General features: G+C 42.0%; 2 protein-coding genes across 6 annotated transcripts; both read left to right on the plus strand.

The window, feature by feature from the left end:
• The first annotated feature begins 1,100 nt into the window (after positions 1 to 1,100).
• LOC111979229 (TLC domain-containing protein 4-B) lies at positions 1,101 to 8,476 on the plus strand. Of its 5 annotated transcripts, none has more exons than XM_024009622.3 (7): positions 1,101 to 1,405; positions 3,874 to 4,040; positions 4,289 to 4,378; positions 4,483 to 4,541; positions 4,645 to 4,739; positions 6,625 to 6,698; positions 7,648 to 8,476. In XM_024009622.3, the coding sequence occupies exons 2-7, from the start codon at positions 3,886 to 3,888 to the stop codon at positions 7,961 to 7,963; spliced, it is 789 nt and encodes a 262-aa protein (XP_023865390.1). In that variant the 5' UTR covers positions 1,101 to 1,405; positions 3,874 to 3,885; the 3' UTR covers positions 7,964 to 8,476. The 5 variants fall into 5 exon arrangements, with proteins under 5 accessions (XP_023865390.1, XP_023865387.1, XP_023865385.1 ...); XM_024009619.2 differs by having other exon boundaries at positions 1,265 to 1,405; positions 3,930 to 4,040; XM_024009617.2 differs by lacking the exon at positions 1,101 to 1,405 and adding an exon at positions 1,441 to 2,018 and having other exon boundaries at positions 3,930 to 4,040.
• Positions 8,477 to 13,071: 4,595 nt separating this feature from the next.
• Positions 13,072 to 18,016, plus strand: LOC111979647 (holocytochrome c-type synthase). Its single transcript, XM_024010257.2, has 7 exons — positions 13,072 to 13,406; positions 13,862 to 14,013; positions 14,181 to 14,380; positions 14,712 to 14,860; positions 15,009 to 15,128; positions 15,607 to 15,693; positions 17,328 to 18,016. The coding sequence occupies exons 2-7, from the start codon at positions 13,905 to 13,907 to the stop codon at positions 17,524 to 17,526; spliced, it is 864 nt and encodes a 287-aa protein (XP_023866025.1). The 5' UTR covers positions 13,072 to 13,406; positions 13,862 to 13,904; the 3' UTR covers positions 17,527 to 18,016.
• Positions 18,017 to 18,540: the final 524 nt, after the last annotated feature.

Genomic DNA, 18,540 nt, shown 5'->3' on the forward strand with positions numbered 1-18,540 from the left:
TCGGTCAAAAGAACAAGTAGTGAAAAAAGATCTGGTTTCGGCTGCCTGTCTTAACGCAGCAATATGGGCCCAGAATTTAATAGAGCATCTGACCAGTTACACAATACTTTACTTCTGTGTTAACCGAGATTACCTCATTGATCAAGGAAATAATGCAGAAAGTAGCCTATTAATCATACATGATGTGACACAGAAAGAGAATCCTACCATCTAGTGGTGATTATAAACAGCTGTACAGGAGAGCAACTGAATGGATGCTGKTCATAATGGGGGCACTAGAGTTCACACAGCACTGTCTCCTTATATGGCTGGTTCAATGACATGCTATGGGTGAATGACAGTAGGCTTGTTCGACATAGCAGGCGACAGTGCAGGCGACTGCTGACTGACTGATCTTCAAACAACCTTGCATCACATATAACTACTCATTATTATGTGTAGATCACCCACGATACATTACGGGTTTGATGCTCTCGAACACCGCCATACAGTAGTAGTACGACACTCCTCCCTGCTCTATTGCCACGTTCAAGACAACTCGGAACTGCAACTCAAAAGCAAGGACTGACACAATTGATTTATTTTGGAGGTAATTCAGTTGTAGATGCCGTAAACTCGGGACCTCTGAGTTTAAATGAACGTTATTGGCATAGAGCTTCCTATTGGTTGATTCTGACACTTCCCAAGTGGAGAACTCAGGTATAATTTTCTATAACGCGTAAGCAAGTCGGAAAGGTCTGAGTTTCCGACATGACCTGAACGCGCCACAAAGATGAGCCCAGAGTTTCCCACTTGGAAAGTATCAGAGTCAACAAATAGGAAGCTCTACGCAAATGTATAACTTGGAGGTCCCGAGTTTCCGAGTTGCCATGAAAGCACAATAAATCCTGGCCCTTGTTCAGTTGCCAAACATTGCAGATAGAAATTCCACAAAAAGAGCCAAAGTGATTAATATTCTACATGTCAGAGAGGCATGTTTATTCTACATAGCCTATTTCTATCTGAACGTTCCAAAACGTTGCGTCCTGCTGAATGCGACCCAACTACAGCAATCTTGTTTCGTCATATCATACCATCTATACACACACACACGCACGGACGTACACACACCGGACACACAGATGGAGAGAGAGGGGGGAATGGAAGGAGGAGAGAGATATGACGTTAAAAGACAAGAAGAGACTATAAAAAACATCAGGTTACAATTATCAAACATCAGATGAATTAATCCCCCATAGCTGATTTCAAAATAGGCATTTTGGGGAAACAAAGCCACAAATGAATAGTCATTACAAATATAGCTTGTATTTTAGCAACCATATTCTTTTAAAATATGGAAAGGCAGCTTTATGATTAGGCAATTTAAAATCCATTCCGTTCTTATCATTGGCTATGTGAAAACAAGGTAAGTTAACAGCTTCACTATTGTAAGCAAACCAGTGTTGTTTACATTTCCTCCTGCGTGTAGATATGCGGATGTCATTTTAGTAATTTTGCTTAAATATGTCGTGCAACCAGTTTTACGCTTTTTTACCAAATTCAGKTAGGTTCCTCCACGTTTCGTTTCGTTTGCTTGCGTTTAAGAAACGTTTTGCAACATAATCGTTGTAATGAATAGGTTTGTAGACAATCTGCGTTTCGGTGTGGAGTCATTTTGGGTAAATATGTCGGCCAACCAGTTTTACGCGTGTTTTTCCAATTCAGTTTCTCAGCCAAGGTGTAGCATAGCCTGTAATATATGTCCTTAACACGACCAACGCCTCTTGTACACATGCTGGGTTTCGACATCACGGGGGGATATTTATATCTCGGGATATGCTGCTCCCCTTGAAATGCACTTGTCGTTATCGCGCTTCGGTATCGCACGATGACGTCAAGGTTAGTATAGGGCGTCATTGCCTGTGCAATGGTGTGCTATATCGACTGAGCAGGCGTCAGAGTCGCCAATTACTCCAACATTTTGTATCTGTACGCGGTGGAATATATAATTTCTTAGAAACTAGTGCGGTGACTGGAGTGTAAGTACAGTATGCTTCTGTCAGTAATGTACAATTTGCTTGCCTTGTATCATCATTTTCTGCCTGTCAATTGACCTATCACACTTTAATGGTGTTACTCTCTTATGCTGCCAATACAGTATCTACCATCATAACCTACTACTACAGTATACTGTAGTCAATGTTTCTGTAGAGATCTTGTTTTATTGTACAGTAGTTATTCATGTTTTAGTTAGTTGCGTCTACTTAAAGCAGATCAGCTGTTCCGATTTCCTGTCTGGCAACAATGTAGGGTATTCCACAATATGCTATAGTTTCTCACAGTTATTGGCTATTTCAGACAGGGGCACACTTGTGATCAACAACTACCTGACCAGACACTTGATGAAAGCATGGAGGTCCCCACCAGGTTGAGGTTTGGGCTGTGGGGACATGTATAGGGATCAACTTGTGCCACTSTATTTAGTTACAAACCGTCAGCGATTTTGACACAGAGCCAGACAAGGGTTGTCATTAGTTACCACAGCCACAAAGTCAAAATGGTTTCTATCGTAAAAATTCATAAAAACAAACATTTACTTTTTGATCGTAATTTAAGGTTAGGCATACGGTTAACAGTGTGGTTAGGGTTAGGTTTAAAATCAGATTTGAATAAGAGACATTGTAGAAATAGGCGAGGTTTAGCCAGATTTATGACTTTATGACTGTGGTAGCTAGTGGCGACGCAAACGTGATCCCAAGAGTTGAGTATACTTTCCAGAAGTAGCCTATGAATGGTTGGTCCACACTTGTTTGCTGAAGGTGAGGTTCGTTTTATTCAACCGTTTCGTTTCATTCAACCGTTTTCTCAAGGGCACTAGGAGGAATGCTTCACAATTTCGAAGAAACTACACAGTATTTCGAAACGGACATGTTATTCTTAGTAGGGCAGGGGTCAGTTTATTTTTGGGAGCAGAATGTATGAGAGTTGTTCTATGAAGAAGAACTAGAAATACTGCAACAATTCAAGTAACAGTGAAGAATGCATTTTGCCATACAGTTTCGCTTCCCTCCAAAATGCCTTGCAAGGTTACAAAATGCCTGGTTTTAAGTAATGTAATGTAATGTCATGTGAACAGAATGTCAGTGTGGCCCTTACAAAAAATATTTCAGTTTCGAAACTGCAGTAAACTTGCAGTAACTACAGTCAACTGTGGTATTTTGGACGCAGTCATTGCAGAATAACTGCAGTGTACAGCAGGGGGTCCACTACAACAAAGGTAGGATCTGGTGACCACATAAATTAGTGTGACTGGTCTATTTGTAAAGGGGGGGGGGGGGGGGGGCATTAGTAGATTGGTATATGGGCTGACCCATGACCTCAACGTGATAATGCAACTAAATCAACAAATATTCCCAACTGTTGCAAGGCAGCCGGTGGTAAATACATGGGTCCTGGCCTGAGATAAGTTAAGCAGGTGTTGACATATTTGGGTATATAGTATCTACAGTTGGTGATACCATATATGTACTGTACAGTACAGTAAAAAAGACACCATAAATGCTTTAACATGCAGCTCTGTTCTAAGCATGCCAAAAATCAAGTCAAATACAAAGTTCAGTTTACGGTCTGTTGCTGCGTGCTCTAGATGTTAGCTACTTTATAGCCAAAACGGTGTCAATCATACACTGGTATTGTAGATTTCAAGTCAGGATTTCTCCCTTTTTGCTCACTGCTCACAGGCCTACAGGTACAGGAGCAGAATATCAGTCAAACTCCTATTGACATGATTCAGTGCATGATGTAGGCAAAAGTCTGACTTACTCTACTGTACGGGTGTTTATCTCACATTCCTATTTGCTTCTCTACTATGAACTGTGTGTTTTTCTCTCTCAGTAACGAGTGGTAATGGCAAGCTTCTCTCCGCTGGTCCTGTCCATCGCTGCCACCAGCTTTGTGACGTTCCAGTGTCTGTTCCATTTTGTCAGTCCCTGTGTCTCTGCTCGGTTCTGCCCTGGGTACCGCCGTCTCAGCCCTAAACACACCATAGAGTGGAACTCCAGGTACAGCATCAGGAGACTGAGAAGTGATATTTTGGTGTTATTCAATCATGTAATTCAAAGCTCCTATCAGAACACATATTGGATTATCATTTTCCCAGTCAAAGTACATTTCTGAGCATAGACCCTTTCAAATATCCTTGTTTAGCATTTTTCCATGGCATGGAATCCCACAGCTGCCACCAAATGTCAAGTTTAAGTTAGTATGCTTTTATGAGTATGTGTGTCTGTTTTTTGTGATATTTTTCTAGAACTGTGTCTACATTTCACGCCTTGATAGTGGGCCTTTTTTGTCTCTACATATTACTATTTGATGATGCCGTCAATGAAGACCCAGTCTGGTAAGAATCTCCCTGACTGCAAAGTGTGCAATTCTTGATATAATCTTATATTTGGAACATTTATCTATATTTTAAACATGTGCTTTGTGCTTTCTTACCAATAGGGGAGATCCGTCACTGGTGAAAATAAATGTGGCCATAACCTGTGGCTACCTCCTATCAGGTGGGTCTCCACTTCAAACATGTCTAACCCTTGTATTACTTTGCATATTTCCATGGATTATGTTGACCCATACAGTGAGCTATCTCCCTTGTCTGTCTTGCAGATATGCTGCTCATATGTTACTATTGGCGGGCGATAGGGGACAAGTTTTTTGTAATCCACCACCTGGCAGCACTGTATGCTTACTACTATGTACTGGTGAGTTCTCTACTGACCCAGAGCAGAATGTGCAGGCAAGATGGGGAAGGGACAAGGGCTAAGGGTGAACAGCCATGTAGTTTGATGGGATTGGTTAGAATGGATAACAAAGTGCTTGTCAGGGATGAAATAGTTTGGTTCCACTTTACATTCAGTATCCTTAATATGTGTAGACCTATATTTGGAACACTTTGATTTACAGTGTTGTTATTGACCTATAAATACACTGCTATAAGTGTTATTACTCAGTTGTTTTGCTGTACTTCGAGTTATTACACAGTAATAGAACACTGTAAACCAGGGGTAGGCAAGTAGATTCAGCCGCGGGCCGATTTTTGTCGGAGCGAATGGTCGACAAAAATGTGTACATTGCAAATTGACCACAACTAAGCCCCAAAAGAGATTGTATTTAAAAATAACAATAATTTCATACCTTAATTACATTGAGACACGATTACACATCTCTTTTTTATTTGTGGGAATACTTGAACAGATTTCCTAAAATAACACATTTTTAACTGAATTCCTGGTGATTTGAGTCTTTTTGAGCAAAAATGACCCCCCCCCCCCAGGTTTAGGCCTGTTTCCAACCCCTGCTGTTGCCGACCCCTGCTGTACACTAAAGTGTTACCCTCCCCTCTTCGGGAAGGTACAGTGTAAGCAAGCGCATATATTGTTCGAAAGTAGTTACAGTTGTAAAACAGTTTTGATATATGGCTTGCCGTTGACGCACCACTAAAAGCAAGACAACCATGTGATGTAGATGTTCACTCTTGGTCCTGTCCTGTGAATCTATTCTGGGCCATCAGGTTCAGTAGCTGCTAAAACTAACGATGACAATGATGAGGACGGGGACCATGTTTTGCATGGAATACGATGATGAGTTGTTGAGCCCGTTTCAAAGCCACAGATTCAGACCAGTCCCGGAATAGAAAACATGCTCACTGGAGAATATCYATTGAATATCATTTTTTTTGTCCCAGACTAGGATTAATCTGTGTCCAGGAAACCAGACTGTAGAGTTTCTGTGCATAATGTATTCTCTTACTTCTCTCAATCTGTGATGGTGATTGGTACATGCTGCCTTTTGGTTGTTTTGACCTTTTGAGCCTATACCCTAGACCCTATACATCACTACAAAGACAGGGTCTTCCTCTCATTTCATTTTTTAAAATCACCACTGACTTTTCTTAGTAAAATGTACTGGATAATTTCCAGTCCCTTTTTTGGGTAATGTTAGAATGGATTGTAGAGTACATGTTTTGAAATGTATATTTAGATATTAACTTAATAACAGCATCCACATAGTTAGTCCATATATTTTTTATTTTCTCTAGAATGTTTTTTTATCTTCTTCAATGTTGGGATGGGGGCTTTTAATGGTGCCCATTTTCACTAGTTGCACATTTCTTCTGTTTAGGTATTTATGTCCATGTCTTTCCTCCACTTACATGTGTGATAAATGAACCCAGTCTTGTGTCTCTAACCTGCTAACAATACAGAACATGCAAAAAATGTCCTAAACAAAGAACAGGTCCGTGTCAAATGGCTATAGAAGGGGTCCCTTCCTATCTTGTCTGTAGTGGATTCTGTTGTGGTACATAGAGCACATGTTGCCTAGTAACAGTATGGATTTACCAGTACATAGAGGTACGAGCATGCACTGCTGGATTGTCACCACCAATTTTTGAACACATTTTGAACATTTCTATGTGACCCAAGTTTATTAACCGTGTCATAACCCCAGTAAGTACACCTAGATGTTWAAATTTTTTGGGATCGTACGGTAGGTTTACGATCATGATGTATCATGAATTCACATATTATTGAAAGTACTTCTCTTGCCATTATTTTCTTTGCACTTTGTTCTGTCTCTCTCTTTTAGAGCATAGGAATGTTGCCTTATTTTGCTAACTTCCGTCTGGTCGCAGAGCTTTCCACTCCTTGTGTGAACCAGCGGTAGGTAACCTCTGTGCCAAATAGACTCACGCACACAMAAACAGAATGTTTACTGGGAAGTAGAGGGAACCTCATAAAATACCCATTTATTTGTCCTTACAGTATTTGCCAAGTGGCTTTTGTCATTGGTAGTAGTGCATTCAACCGTTTCAGAAACACTATTGACCGTTAATGTTTAACTACTTATAGTGAGTCAGACCAGTTACACCCAGCTGAAAGCTCGTACAGTATCTGACATACATCATTAGAGACACGTGTTTCATACTTAATAATACATTTTCAGTCACATACATTTCCAATTGTATACTATTATCCTGATTTAATCCAACAAATACAAAATACAGATTCAATGTTAAACATTTACATTTATATTTTAATCATTTAGCAGACGCTCTTATCCAGAGTGAATTGCAGTTAGTGCATTCATCTTAATATAGCTGGGTGGGACAACCACATATCTCAGTCATAGTAAGCGTATTTTTCCTCAAAGTAGCTATCAGCAAAGTCAGGGATTAGTAGAAAAAGAGTCAAGTGTGAGTGTTAGTTTAACAGGTAGGATTTCAGACGTTTTCAGAAGTTGGGCAGGGACTCTGCTGTCCTAGCGTCAGGGGGAAGCTTGTTCCACCATTGGGGTGCCAGGAAAGAGAAAAGCTTTGACTGGGCTGAGCGGGAGCGGTCCTCCCGTAGGGTTGGGAGAGCCAAGAGGCCAGAGGTGGCAGAACGGAGTGCTCGGGTTAGGGTGTAGGGTTTGAGCATAGGCTTGAAGGTAGGGAGGGGCAGTTCSMTAAGGAATTGTACTTAAAACCTTTAAGTGCTGGGTATACTGTAGATATGTTTTAAGTGTCACCTATTCTGGAACAATGCCAGTTGATATCCATGACTCCATTACAATTGAGTCCAACAACTGCTATCTCACTCTGTAACTATACTAACTGTATCTATCTTTCAGCTGGTTCTTTGAAGTGCTTGGTTACCCAAAGAAATCATTACCAAATATGGTCAACGGAATTGCCATGACGCTATCCTTCTTCCTGGTGAGGATAGCGGTCATGCCGATGTATTACAGCCGGATGTACGCCGTGTACGGGACAGAACCTTTCTACCGGGTGACTTTTGGTGGCCGTTGTGCCTGGATGGGCCCCAGTTTCTGTCTAGACATTATGAACTTCATGTGGATGCATAAAATGGCCCGCGGCTGCATTAGCGTCCTGCGCTCTCCCGGAAAGGTAAAAGTGGAAAAGCTACAGAATGGGAAAGTGCACTGAGAGGTTGCAAAAGGCTATGGTGGAGTTATTTTATTGTATGTCTGATTCAAATGGTTCATGGACATTTTTGGATCAAATGGTTCATGGACTGGAAATGTCTTGAGACTCTCTAGGATCCCATGACCAGCCCTAGGTCAATTGTGTACCACTATACTAATTTGCCCAGAACACTGCCAATTAAACAAGCTCTACAGTCCTCCAAAATGATGGGAGGGGACATGGTAAAGGCCATTGGATTTGCGTCTCCTCTTGGTCCTTACAGATGGAGGAAGTGGATGGAAACAAACAGACAATACTCTAAAGCACAGCTTCTCTTGTCTGTTGGACCCTTTGTTTGTAAATTGTATATGTCCACCCAAAGGTGTCTTGTGTGTATTGTCACAATTACGTGAACTGACATGGAAGAGAATGTTAAAGGAACTCACATAGTTTTGTAATGTTTATGAAGCCATATAGATGGCTCTTGTACAAATATCATGAGATATTGTACGAAAATAAAATCCTTACTTGAAATCTGTGTTTTCACCAGCATTAGGATGTAAAATAAGTATATTGTCAGACTACTGAAGTCTATGCTCAGGAGCCTGCTCATGCAGTAGGCCTAGGAAATATTAGTCATGCACATAAAGTATCAGGGTAGATTTAGACAAACCACAGCAAACAAATGCCAGAATGTATTGTAATTTTATCTCTAGAAGTGACCTTACTGAGTGTGATTCATGATAACTGCAATAAAAGTGCACTTATGTCTAACCGACACACCCACACTATAACTTCCCACAAGCATCTCCACAAGGTTTACAAATTACAGATCAAACTTCAGAAGTCAAGCTTCATAATGTAATGTGAAAAATGTAATTAAAAGGATACTGCAAGATTCTGGCATTTAATCCCATTTTCTGGTTACCCAGAGTCTGATGAACTTGTATGTCTGCATGCAGTATGAAGTTAGAATAGCAATGCTACTGTACCTTTAGACTTCCAGTCCTTGTGCTATCGCTAGTTAACGTTGGCTAGCTAAACTACCGCTATTTCCATCATACTGTGTGCAGAGACATAAAAATGGTATCCACAAGTTCATCTGACTCCGGGTAAGCAGAACATGGCCATAAATGCAAGAATCTCGCATTTTGCCTTTCAGGTTTCCGTGTTGGATCTCTGGGTGAGAATATGCAAGCTATTTATTGTGACATTTACAGCTATGTTAGTTATAATATTTCATTTAAAAATATATATTTTAATAATGTACTCTTTGAGTTAGTTGAAGTGAGTGATTTATTAACTTAATTTTCATACTTGCTTTGATTGTCTTCAGACGACAACACTTGTCTGCTGCTGCTCTCTTGTGGAGACAATGCGGAACTGCACACATCCCCTCAAAAGGAGGATACAGTGGTCAATGAGTTTTGAGGAATATTAATAAAAAAATTATTGATGTTAAAACCTTGGTTTGGCATCATTTGGTCATCACATTGTTTTCTAAAAGTCCCATACCTCTGGCTACTTTTGCCACCATTATCACCTCTGGCTCTTAAAGTATAGATAAAAATGTACAACTATGGATGTAAAAACTTACAATTATGCTTGTTTTTTTTATTTTATTTCACCTTTATTTAACCAGGTAGGCCAGTTGAGAACAAGTTCTCATTTACAACTGCGACCTGGCCAAGATAAAGTAAAGCAGTGCGACACAAACAACAACACAGAGTTACACATGGAATAAACAAACATACAGTCAATAACACAACAGAAAAGTCTATATACAGTGTGTGAAAATGAAGTAAGATTAGGGAGGTAAGGCAATAAATAGGCCGTAGTGGCGAAATAATTACAATTGAACAAATAAACACTGGAGTGATAGATGTGCAGAAGATGAATGTGCAAGTAGAGAAACTGGGGTGCAAAGGAGAAAATAATAAATAAAWAAATAACAATATGGGGATGAGGTAGTTGGATGGGTTATTTACAGATGGGCTATGTACAGGTGCAATGATCTGTAAGCTGCTCTGATAGCTGATGCTTAAAGTTAGTGAGGGAGATATGTGTCTCCAGCTTCAGTGATTTTTGCAATTCGTTCCAGTCATTGGCAGCAGAGAACTGGAAGGAAAGACGGCCAAAGGAGGAATTGGCTTTGGGGGTGATGTTTGGCAGCATGAGTGAAGGATGCTTTGCTGCGAAATAGGAAGCCGGTTCTTGATTTAATTTTGGATTGGAGATGCTTAATATGAGTCTGGAAGGAGAGTTTACAGTCTAACCAGACACCAAGGTATTTGTAGTTGTCCATATATTCTAAGTCAGAACCGTCCAGAGTAGTGATGCTAGGCGGGCGGGCAGGTGCGGGCAGCGATCGGTTGAAGAGCATGCATTTAGTTTTACTTGCATTTAAGAGCAGTTTGAGACCACGGAAGGAGAGTTGTACGACATTGAAGCTCGTCTGGAGGTTAGTTAACAYAGTGTCCAAAGAAGGGCCAGAGGTATACAGAATGGTGTCGTCTGCGTAGAGGTGGATCAGAGAATCACCAGCCGCAAGAGCGACATCATTGATTTATACAGAGAAAAGAGTCGGCCCGAGAATTGAACCCTGTGGCACCCCATAGAGACTGCCAGAGGTCCGGACAACAGGCCCTCCGATTTGACACACTGAACTCTGTCTGAGAAGTAGTTGGTGAACCAGGCTAGGCAGTCATTTGAGAAACCAAGGCTGTTGAGTCTGCCAATAAGAATGAGGTGGTTGACAGTCGAAAGCCTTGGCCAGGTCGATGAATACGGCTGCACAGTATTGTCTTTTGTCGATGGCGGTTATGATATCATTTAGGATCTTGAGCGTGGCTGAGGTGCACCCATGACCAGCCCGGAAACCAGATTGCATAGCGGAGAAGGTACGTGGGATTCGAAATGGTCGGTGATCTGTTTGTTAACTTGGCTTTCGAAGACCTTAGAAAGGCAGGGTAAGATAGATATAGGTCTGTAACAGTTTGGGTCTACAGTGTCTCCCCCTTTGAAGAGGGGGATGACCGCGGTAGCGTTCCAATCTTTGGGGATCTCAGACGATACGAAAGAGAGGTTGAACAGGCTAGTAATATGGGTTGCAACAATAGCAATGGATAATTTTAGAAAGAGAAGGTCCAGATTGTCTAGCCCAGCTAATTTGTAGGTGTCCAGATTTTGCAGCTCTTTCAGAACATCAGCTATCTGGATTTGGGTGATGGAAAAATGCTTATTGAAATTCTCGATTATCGTAGATTTATCGGTGGTGACAGTGTTTCCTAGCCTCAGTGCAGTGGGCAGCTGGGAGGATGTGCTCTTAACAATGTCCCAGAACCTTTTGGAGTTTGTGCTACAGGATGCATATTTCTGTTTGAAAAAGCTAACCTTTGTTTTCCTAAATGCCTGTGTATATTGGTTCCTAACTTCCCTGAAAAGTTGCATATCGTGGGGGCTATTTGATGCTAATGCAGTATGCCACAGGATGTTTTTGTGCTGATCAAGGGCAGTCAGGTCTGGAGTGAACCAAGGGCTATATCTGTTCCGGGTTCTACATTTTCTGAACGGGGCATGCTTATTTAAGATGGTGAGGAAAGCACTTTTAAAGACTAACCAGGCATCCTCTACTGACGTAATGAGGTCAATATCCTTCCAAGATACCCGGGCCAGGTCGATTAGAAAGGCCTGCTCGCTGAAGTGTTTTAGGGAGCGTTTGACTGTGATGAGGGGTGGTCATTTGACCGCGGACCCATTACGGACRCAGGCAATGAGGCAGTGATCGCTGAGATCCTGGTTGAAGACAGCAGAGGTGTATTTAGAGGGCAGGTTGGTCAGGATGATATCTATGAGGGTGCCCAAGTTTACAGATTTGGGGTTGTACCTGGTAGGTTCCATGATAATTTGGGTGAGATTGAGGGCATCTAGTTTAGATTGTAGGACGGCCGGGGTGTTAAGCATATCCCAGTTTAGGTCGCCTAACAGTACAAACTCTGAAGATAAATGGGGGGTGTTAATCAATTAATTAACATATGGTTAATCAATTAATTAACATATGGTGCCCAGGTCACAGCTGGGGGCTGAGGGGTGTCTGTAACAAGCGGCAACGGTGAGAGACTTATTTCTGGAAAGGTGGATTTTTAAAAGTAGTACTTAAACTGTGTGGGCACAGACCTGGATAGCATGACAGAACTCCACCCCCTTTGGCAGTTCTATCTTGGCGGAAAATGTTATAGTTAGGGATGGAAATGTCACAATTTTTGGTGGCCTTCCTAAGCCAAGATTCAGACAAGGCTAGGACATCAAGGTTGGTGGAGTGTGCTAAAGCAGTGGAAAAAACAAAGGGGGCTTCTGATGTTAACATGCATGAAACCAAGGCTTTTACGGTTACAGAAGTCAACAAATGATAGAGCCTGGGGAATAGGAGTGGAACTGGGGGCTACAGGKCCTGGGTTAACCTCTACATCACCAGAGTAGGATAAGGGTACGGCTAAAGGCTATAAGAACTGGTCGTCTTGTGCGTTGGCAACAGAGAATAAAAGGAGCAGATTTCTGGGCGTAATGAAAAATGATGGGATTAAATGGGATAAAGGTGAGTTGAGACTGATTGATCTACAAATCACCTTGCATCCTAAATGACTACTCAATACTATTTCTAGATCATTCACGTCTGTCATAATTTACCAACGATACATCACGGTTTTGATGCTCTCGAACAAAGACAGTACAGTATGAAGATTTGCAGAAACAGCTTCTCCAATAGACATTCCCATTGTATACGATGTCATGGCGACGTTGGATAGCTAAACTCGGTCGTACTAACGCGTCTCTCGCGCCGTCAAATCAAAGACTTGTTTTTTGACGAAAATGAAAACGTGTCAGTTTATCACTTTCAGAGGTTGGAGTAAGAACAATTGTAACTTCTTAAGACACTGGATCGCATTTAGGTGGTGCCTTTCGAGAAAATGAACAACTAAGGGGGAAAAAATAACTTCTCCAATTGACTTCTCAAACCCCGGCCTAGTCTGCTTGGTCTGTTTCGCAAGCGTGTCCGGAAATTGGTTTAAAAACTCTTTGGTTATGATGCTCTCGAACACGAGCATCAAAACCGTGATGTATCATGGGTAAATTGTGACAAGACTGTCTGGTTCTCTCCTGTCTGACCTGCAATGGTTTTTGAAGTCGACCGTTCTTTGTTCTTTATACCCATAGAGATAGATACAGGACTCATCTTTATATCTGTGCCATTATAGCGTATGTGACAGTTTAGGAATGGAAAGCGCCATTGCGGCTACAACTCATAGGAATCCCGGTTAATTTCGTTCTCTGTTGGAGAGGACGCAAAGTGGAGACAATTGAGATTCTCCCAAAAGTAACCAGAACATTCCCCCAATGCATTGTGGGTGTGTAGTGTTTGCTAACTTTCACGRCATTGCAGCATAGACGGACTACCTTCATCAAGGTAACACGTTTATATTTACTAGATTAATCCATAGTAAAATCGTTTGTTTTACTTATATATTTCAAAAATAGGCAACGAGTTTAGTCATAAAATGAGTCTGTCATTTCTAAACCAATTTCAAACCAGCATGGGATGGGAGTACTACCGCTGCAGTATCAGGCAGTTGATATGGTCTAGAGTGCATGCAAGGTCGTGATATTTACATAATCGTTGCTGTTGCAATGCTAATTTCAACAGTTACTGTAATATTCCATTTAGGACAACTGTCATGTGTTACAGACATATGGAAATAACAAGCTAGGGGTGCTGTTGTTTCAATCTTTGACCATTAGCTGTATGACTGGTTAATTAACAGGCTAGATGTGGGATGAGCTAGCTATGAGGCATAGCAGGAATTAATGACCCTTTACACATTTCTTCTTTCTTAACGTTAATATCTGTTATATTGCTGACAGGTCTGGGGTATAGACCTTTCCAGTGACTAACTTGTCAGGTAGAATGGATCCCATGTCCGGTTCAACAGTTAAAGCAGAGGACTTTGTGGTCGCTCACCCCTATGCTGGCTCACCACCCCAGGGATGCCCCATGCAAAAGGAGACCAAACCAAGTAAGTCTCTTCAACTGTGTCAGGTTGATACTGTTTGTGTTTGTCTATTGGTTCTCTGTTGTCTGCAATTTATACCCATAACCCCATCAGCTGTCACACCTTGCATAGCAATAACAAAGCAGATATTGTTTTTCATTGTACTAATGTATTTTGACCTGTCCTCTCAGGTGCACCATTACCACCACCAGAGTGTCCCATGCACAAGGCGTCCGCCCCGGCCCAGGTTGAGAGCGCGGCCCCCCCAACAACCCCAGCTTCAGACCAGGCAGGGCCAACACATCAGGATCGGGCATACGAGTTTGTGGAGTGCCCCATGAAAGCAGCCAACAGAGAGAAATTTGTGTCTGACATCGATATCGCAAACATGGTACGCAAAGCAGCTAAAATACTTTTACATGCACTGTGTATTATTCTTACTACTATGTAATTACAATACTTGTTACTCCTACAACTATAATTACGCTGTGATAAGAACACTAAAGTGAAGTGTTACAGAGTTTTTAAATAAACTAATGTACTAAATGTTGTTTTAGTGTACCTCTCTTTTTTCATAACCCAGGAACTGGTTGACTAATAGGCTAAAATCGAATCAAAACCAGTCAATTAGGAGATATATGACACTACAGCATATATTGATGAGACTTAAAACCCTGAAGGCTACATCTCATCTTTATGTTTTGTTATTTCTCTTTATCCAGATGCCCCCACCCAACCAGCAGCCTGCCCCAGGTCAGCCCTTTGATCTGTCAGTGAACAGAGAGGAGTCCCAGATCCCCCGGGGTGGTACGGTTCAGAACTGGGTCTACCCCTCGGAGCAGATGTTCTGGAATGCCATGCTGAGGAAAGGGTCAGTCGACCAATCAGAACACTGAAGAAATATGGCTTGGGCATAGAGATAGAATGTATTGAATTGATAGAACCTATAGTTATATCTCTATGGGCTTGGGTTTAGGGTTTCTACTGTTGTGTACTGACTCATTAAAATTGTTTCACAGATGGCACTGGAAGGATGAAGATCTTGGTCAAAAAGACATGACAAACATCATCAAGATTCACAACCAGAACAATGAGCAGGCATGGCAGGAGATCCTCAAATGGGAACAATTCCATAAGAAGTGAGTAACCTCAGAGAACAATCAACATCTCAGACTCTGGTACAATACCATGTAAGGTTGAGCGCACTTCAATCAATCAATCAAATTTATTTGTAAAGCCCTTCTTACATCAGCTGATGTCACAAAGTGCTGTACAGAAACCCAGCCTAAAACCCCAAACAGCAAGCAATGCAGGTGTAGAAGCACGATGGCTAGGAAAAACTCTGTATAAAGTCCAGAACCTAGGAAGAAACCTAGAGAGGAACCAGGCTATGAGGTGTGGCCAGTCCTCTTCTGGCTGTGCCGGGTGGAGATTATAACAGAACATGGCCAAGATGTTAAAATGTTCATAGATGACCAGCAGGGTCAAATAATAATAATCACAGCACTTTAATAAGCACTTTACTGACGCTTCAAATTAGCCCTGAACGACCAGTGCATGTCATGAAATGTGTGCCATACCAGATATGTGAATTGTATTTAATTTCTTTCTTTCTAGGGAATGTCCATGCGGACCCTCCCTGTTACGGTTTGGAGGCAAAGCAAAAGAATTCACTCCAAGAGCCAGGTTTCGCCACTGGATGGGGTGAGTTTTTGGTGTAAACAGTTCTGCATGGAAGTTACATGAACTCAGCAAAAAAAGAAACCTCCCATTTTCAGGACCCTGTCTTTCAAAGATAATTTGTAAAAATCCAAATAACTTCACAGATCTTCATTGTAATGGGTTTAAGCACTGTTTCCCACACTTGTTCAATGAACCATAAACAATTAATAAACATGCACCTGTGGAACAGTCATTAAGACACTAACAGCTTACAGACGGTAGGCAATTAAGGTCACAGTTATGAAAACTTAGGACACTAAAGAGGCCTTTCTAYTGACCCTGAAAAACACCAAAAGAAAGATGCCCAGGGTCCCTGCTCATCTGTGTGAACGTGCCTTAGGCACATGAGGACTGCAGATGTGGCCAGGGCAATATATTGCAATGTCTGTACTGTGAGCGCTACAGGGAGGCAGGACGGACAGCTGATCGTCCTCGCAGTGGCAGACCACGTGTAACAACACCTGCACAGGATCGGTACATCCGAGCATCACACCTGCGGGACAGGTACAGGATGGCAACAACAACTGCCCGAGTTACACCAGGAATGCACAATCCCTCCATCAGTGCTCAGACTGTCCACAATAGGCTGAGAGAGGCTGGACTGAGGGCTTGTAGGCCTGTTGTAAGGCAGGTACTCACCAGACATCACCGGCAACAACGTTGCCTATGGGCACAAACCCACCGTCGCTGGACCAGACAGGACTGGCAAAAAGGGCTCTTTACTGACGAGTCGCGGTTTTGTCTCACCAGGGGTGATGGTCGGAATCGCGTTTATCGTCAAAGGAATGAGCGTTACACCGAGGCCTGTACTCTGGAGCGGGATCGATTTGGAGGTGAAGGGGCCGTCATGGTCTGAGGCGCTGTGTCACAGCATCATTGGACTGAGCTTGTTGTCATTGCAGGCAATCTCAACGCTGTGCGTTACAGGGAAGACATCCTCCTCCCTCATGTGGTACCCTTCCTGCAGGCTCATCCTGAAATGATCCTCCAGCATGACAATGCCACCAGCCATACTGCTCGTTCTGTGCGTGATTTCCTGCATGACAGGAATGTCAGTGTTCTGCCATGGCCAGCAAAAAGCCTGGATCTCAATCCCATTGAGCACATCTGGGACCTGTTGGATCGGAGGGTGAGGGCTAGGGCCATTCCCCCCAGAAATGTCTGGGAACTTGCAGGTGCCTTGGTGGAAGAGTGGGGTAACATCTCACAGCAAGAACTGGCAAATCTGGTGCAGTCCATGWGGAGGAGATKCATTGCAGTACTTAATGCAGCTGGTGGCCACACCAGATACTGACTGTTACCTTTTGATTTTGACCCCCCCTTTGTTCAGGGACACATTATTCAATTTCTGTTAGTCACATGTCTGGGAAACTTGTTCAGTTTATGTCTCAGTTGTTGAATCTCCTTATGTTCATACAAATATTTACACATGTTAGGTTTGCTGAAAATAAACGCAGTTAACAGTGAGAGGACGTTTCTTTTTTTGCTGAGTTTGCATGAAAAAATATATACATTTTCTTGACAGACCTAGCCCAAGCAAGTACAACTAGCACTCTTTTTCTGGTTGTTTCAATTTGTGATACACTAGATCATACGACCTCATTTTGTGTTTGCAGGTATGGCTTACCGTTTGACAGGCACGACTGGATCGTAGACCGCTGTGGAAAGGAGGTGCGCTATGTGATTGACTATTACGACGGCGGTGAGATCAATAAGCAGAACTTTACCATCCTGGACGTGCGTCCTGCCTTTGACTCCCTCAGCGCCATGTGGGACCGTATGAGAGTGGCCTGGTGGCGCTGGACCTCCTCTTAAACCCCAACACTCCCCACACTAATAGCCTGATCCCAGATCTGTATGATGTCATGCAATTCAATGATAGTCAGAGAAGTTGGCTAAATCACATACAGATMTGGGACAAGGCTATCCACTACCACTTAAGATTCACAGGGTTGAATACCGTCTCTATGTTCTCCTTCATTGATTTGAGGGAGTACTAATGTATTTATTGACCAGACTCTGGCACTCTGCTAATAACTCAACTTTTAATTGACAGCTAGATTGGCTTCATTGCTTGAAGTGAACTGTTTTGATTGACTCTGAGTCCAGACACGCAATCACATGTATATTTACTCACTGTAATAATTGTTTGTTTGGGAGGACATACTAATTGGTGGCTTTTCTTAAGTGATTCTATTCTCCTAAGTTGATAAGATGGAACTGTGTGCTATTTGTATCCCATATTATGTTTAAAGTAAAGGCATGTTTGTATGGTGTTGTTTTAAGTTAAAGGGAGGGATACTGTAATTGTGGGCTTGTAGCRTGTATTTAAAGTGTCTCAATGACTAAATGCATCAACTCCCAGGTCAATGGAAGCAACCATTTGGAATGGACTCTCAATGAAGACAAATTGATCATGTATTTGTCCCAGATAAAACAGGTTAATGTGTATTCTTTGGCTTGAGTTTCAATGCAACACACAGTTACCTTTTTTCATCATAATTTTGTTAAATTCAGGGCAAATTATTTGTTTTATTTAGTATAGTATAAGCTTCTGTCTTAAGCATCTTAAATAGCAGATTCAGATTTTGAAATAGTAAACTTGAAGGCAAGCATGATATGTGGACTTGGTATTCCAACTGACTATAGGCTACTGAAGCCAACGACTGAAAATGTGAGCGAGGCTTTACCAGTGCGCCACGGAGTTTAGATGAAAACAGTGGAGAAAAGCTGTCTATCTGATAATCACACGCTGCTATTTATTGTTGACCATCAGATGTGGGGCGGCAGGGTAGCCTAGTGGTTAGAGCGTTGGACTAGTAATCGAAA

Source organism: Salvelinus sp. IW2-2015, linkage group LG19, assembly GCF_002910315.2.
Source record: "Salvelinus sp. IW2-2015 linkage group LG19, ASM291031v2, whole genome shotgun sequence".
In the NCBI taxonomy this organism is placed as follows: domain Eukaryota; kingdom Metazoa; phylum Chordata; class Actinopteri; order Salmoniformes; family Salmonidae; genus Salvelinus; species Salvelinus sp. IW2-2015.

What these genes read in the sequence shown, in the direction of transcription:
- LOC111979647 (XM_024010257.2), top strand. Translation starts at nt 13,905, where the DNA reads ATGGATCCCATGTCCGGTTCAACAGTTAAAGCAGAGGACTTTGTGGTC. An exon ending in TGGGAACAATTCCATAAGAA is followed by an intron (nt 15,129 to 15,606) that starts GTGAGTAACCTC and finishes CTTTCTTTCTAG; the next exon opens with GGAATGTCCATGCGGACCCT. An exon ending in AGGTTTCGCCACTGGATGGG is followed by an intron (nt 15,694 to 17,327) that starts GTGAGTTTTTGG and finishes TTGTGTTTGCAG; the next exon opens with GTATGGCTTACCGTTTGACA.
- LOC111979229 (XM_024009617.2), top strand. Translation starts at nt 1,816, where the DNA reads ATGCTGCTCCCCTTGAAATGCACTTGTCGTTATCGCGCTTCGGTATCG. An exon ending in CTGTGGCTACCTCCTATCAG is followed by an intron (nt 4,542 to 4,644) that starts GTGGGTCTCCAC and finishes TCTGTCTTGCAG; the next exon opens with ATATGCTGCTCATATGTTAC. An exon ending in ACTCCTTGTGTGAACCAGCG is followed by an intron (nt 6,699 to 7,647) that starts GTAGGTAACCTC and finishes TCTATCTTTCAG; the next exon opens with CTGGTTCTTTGAAGTGCTTG.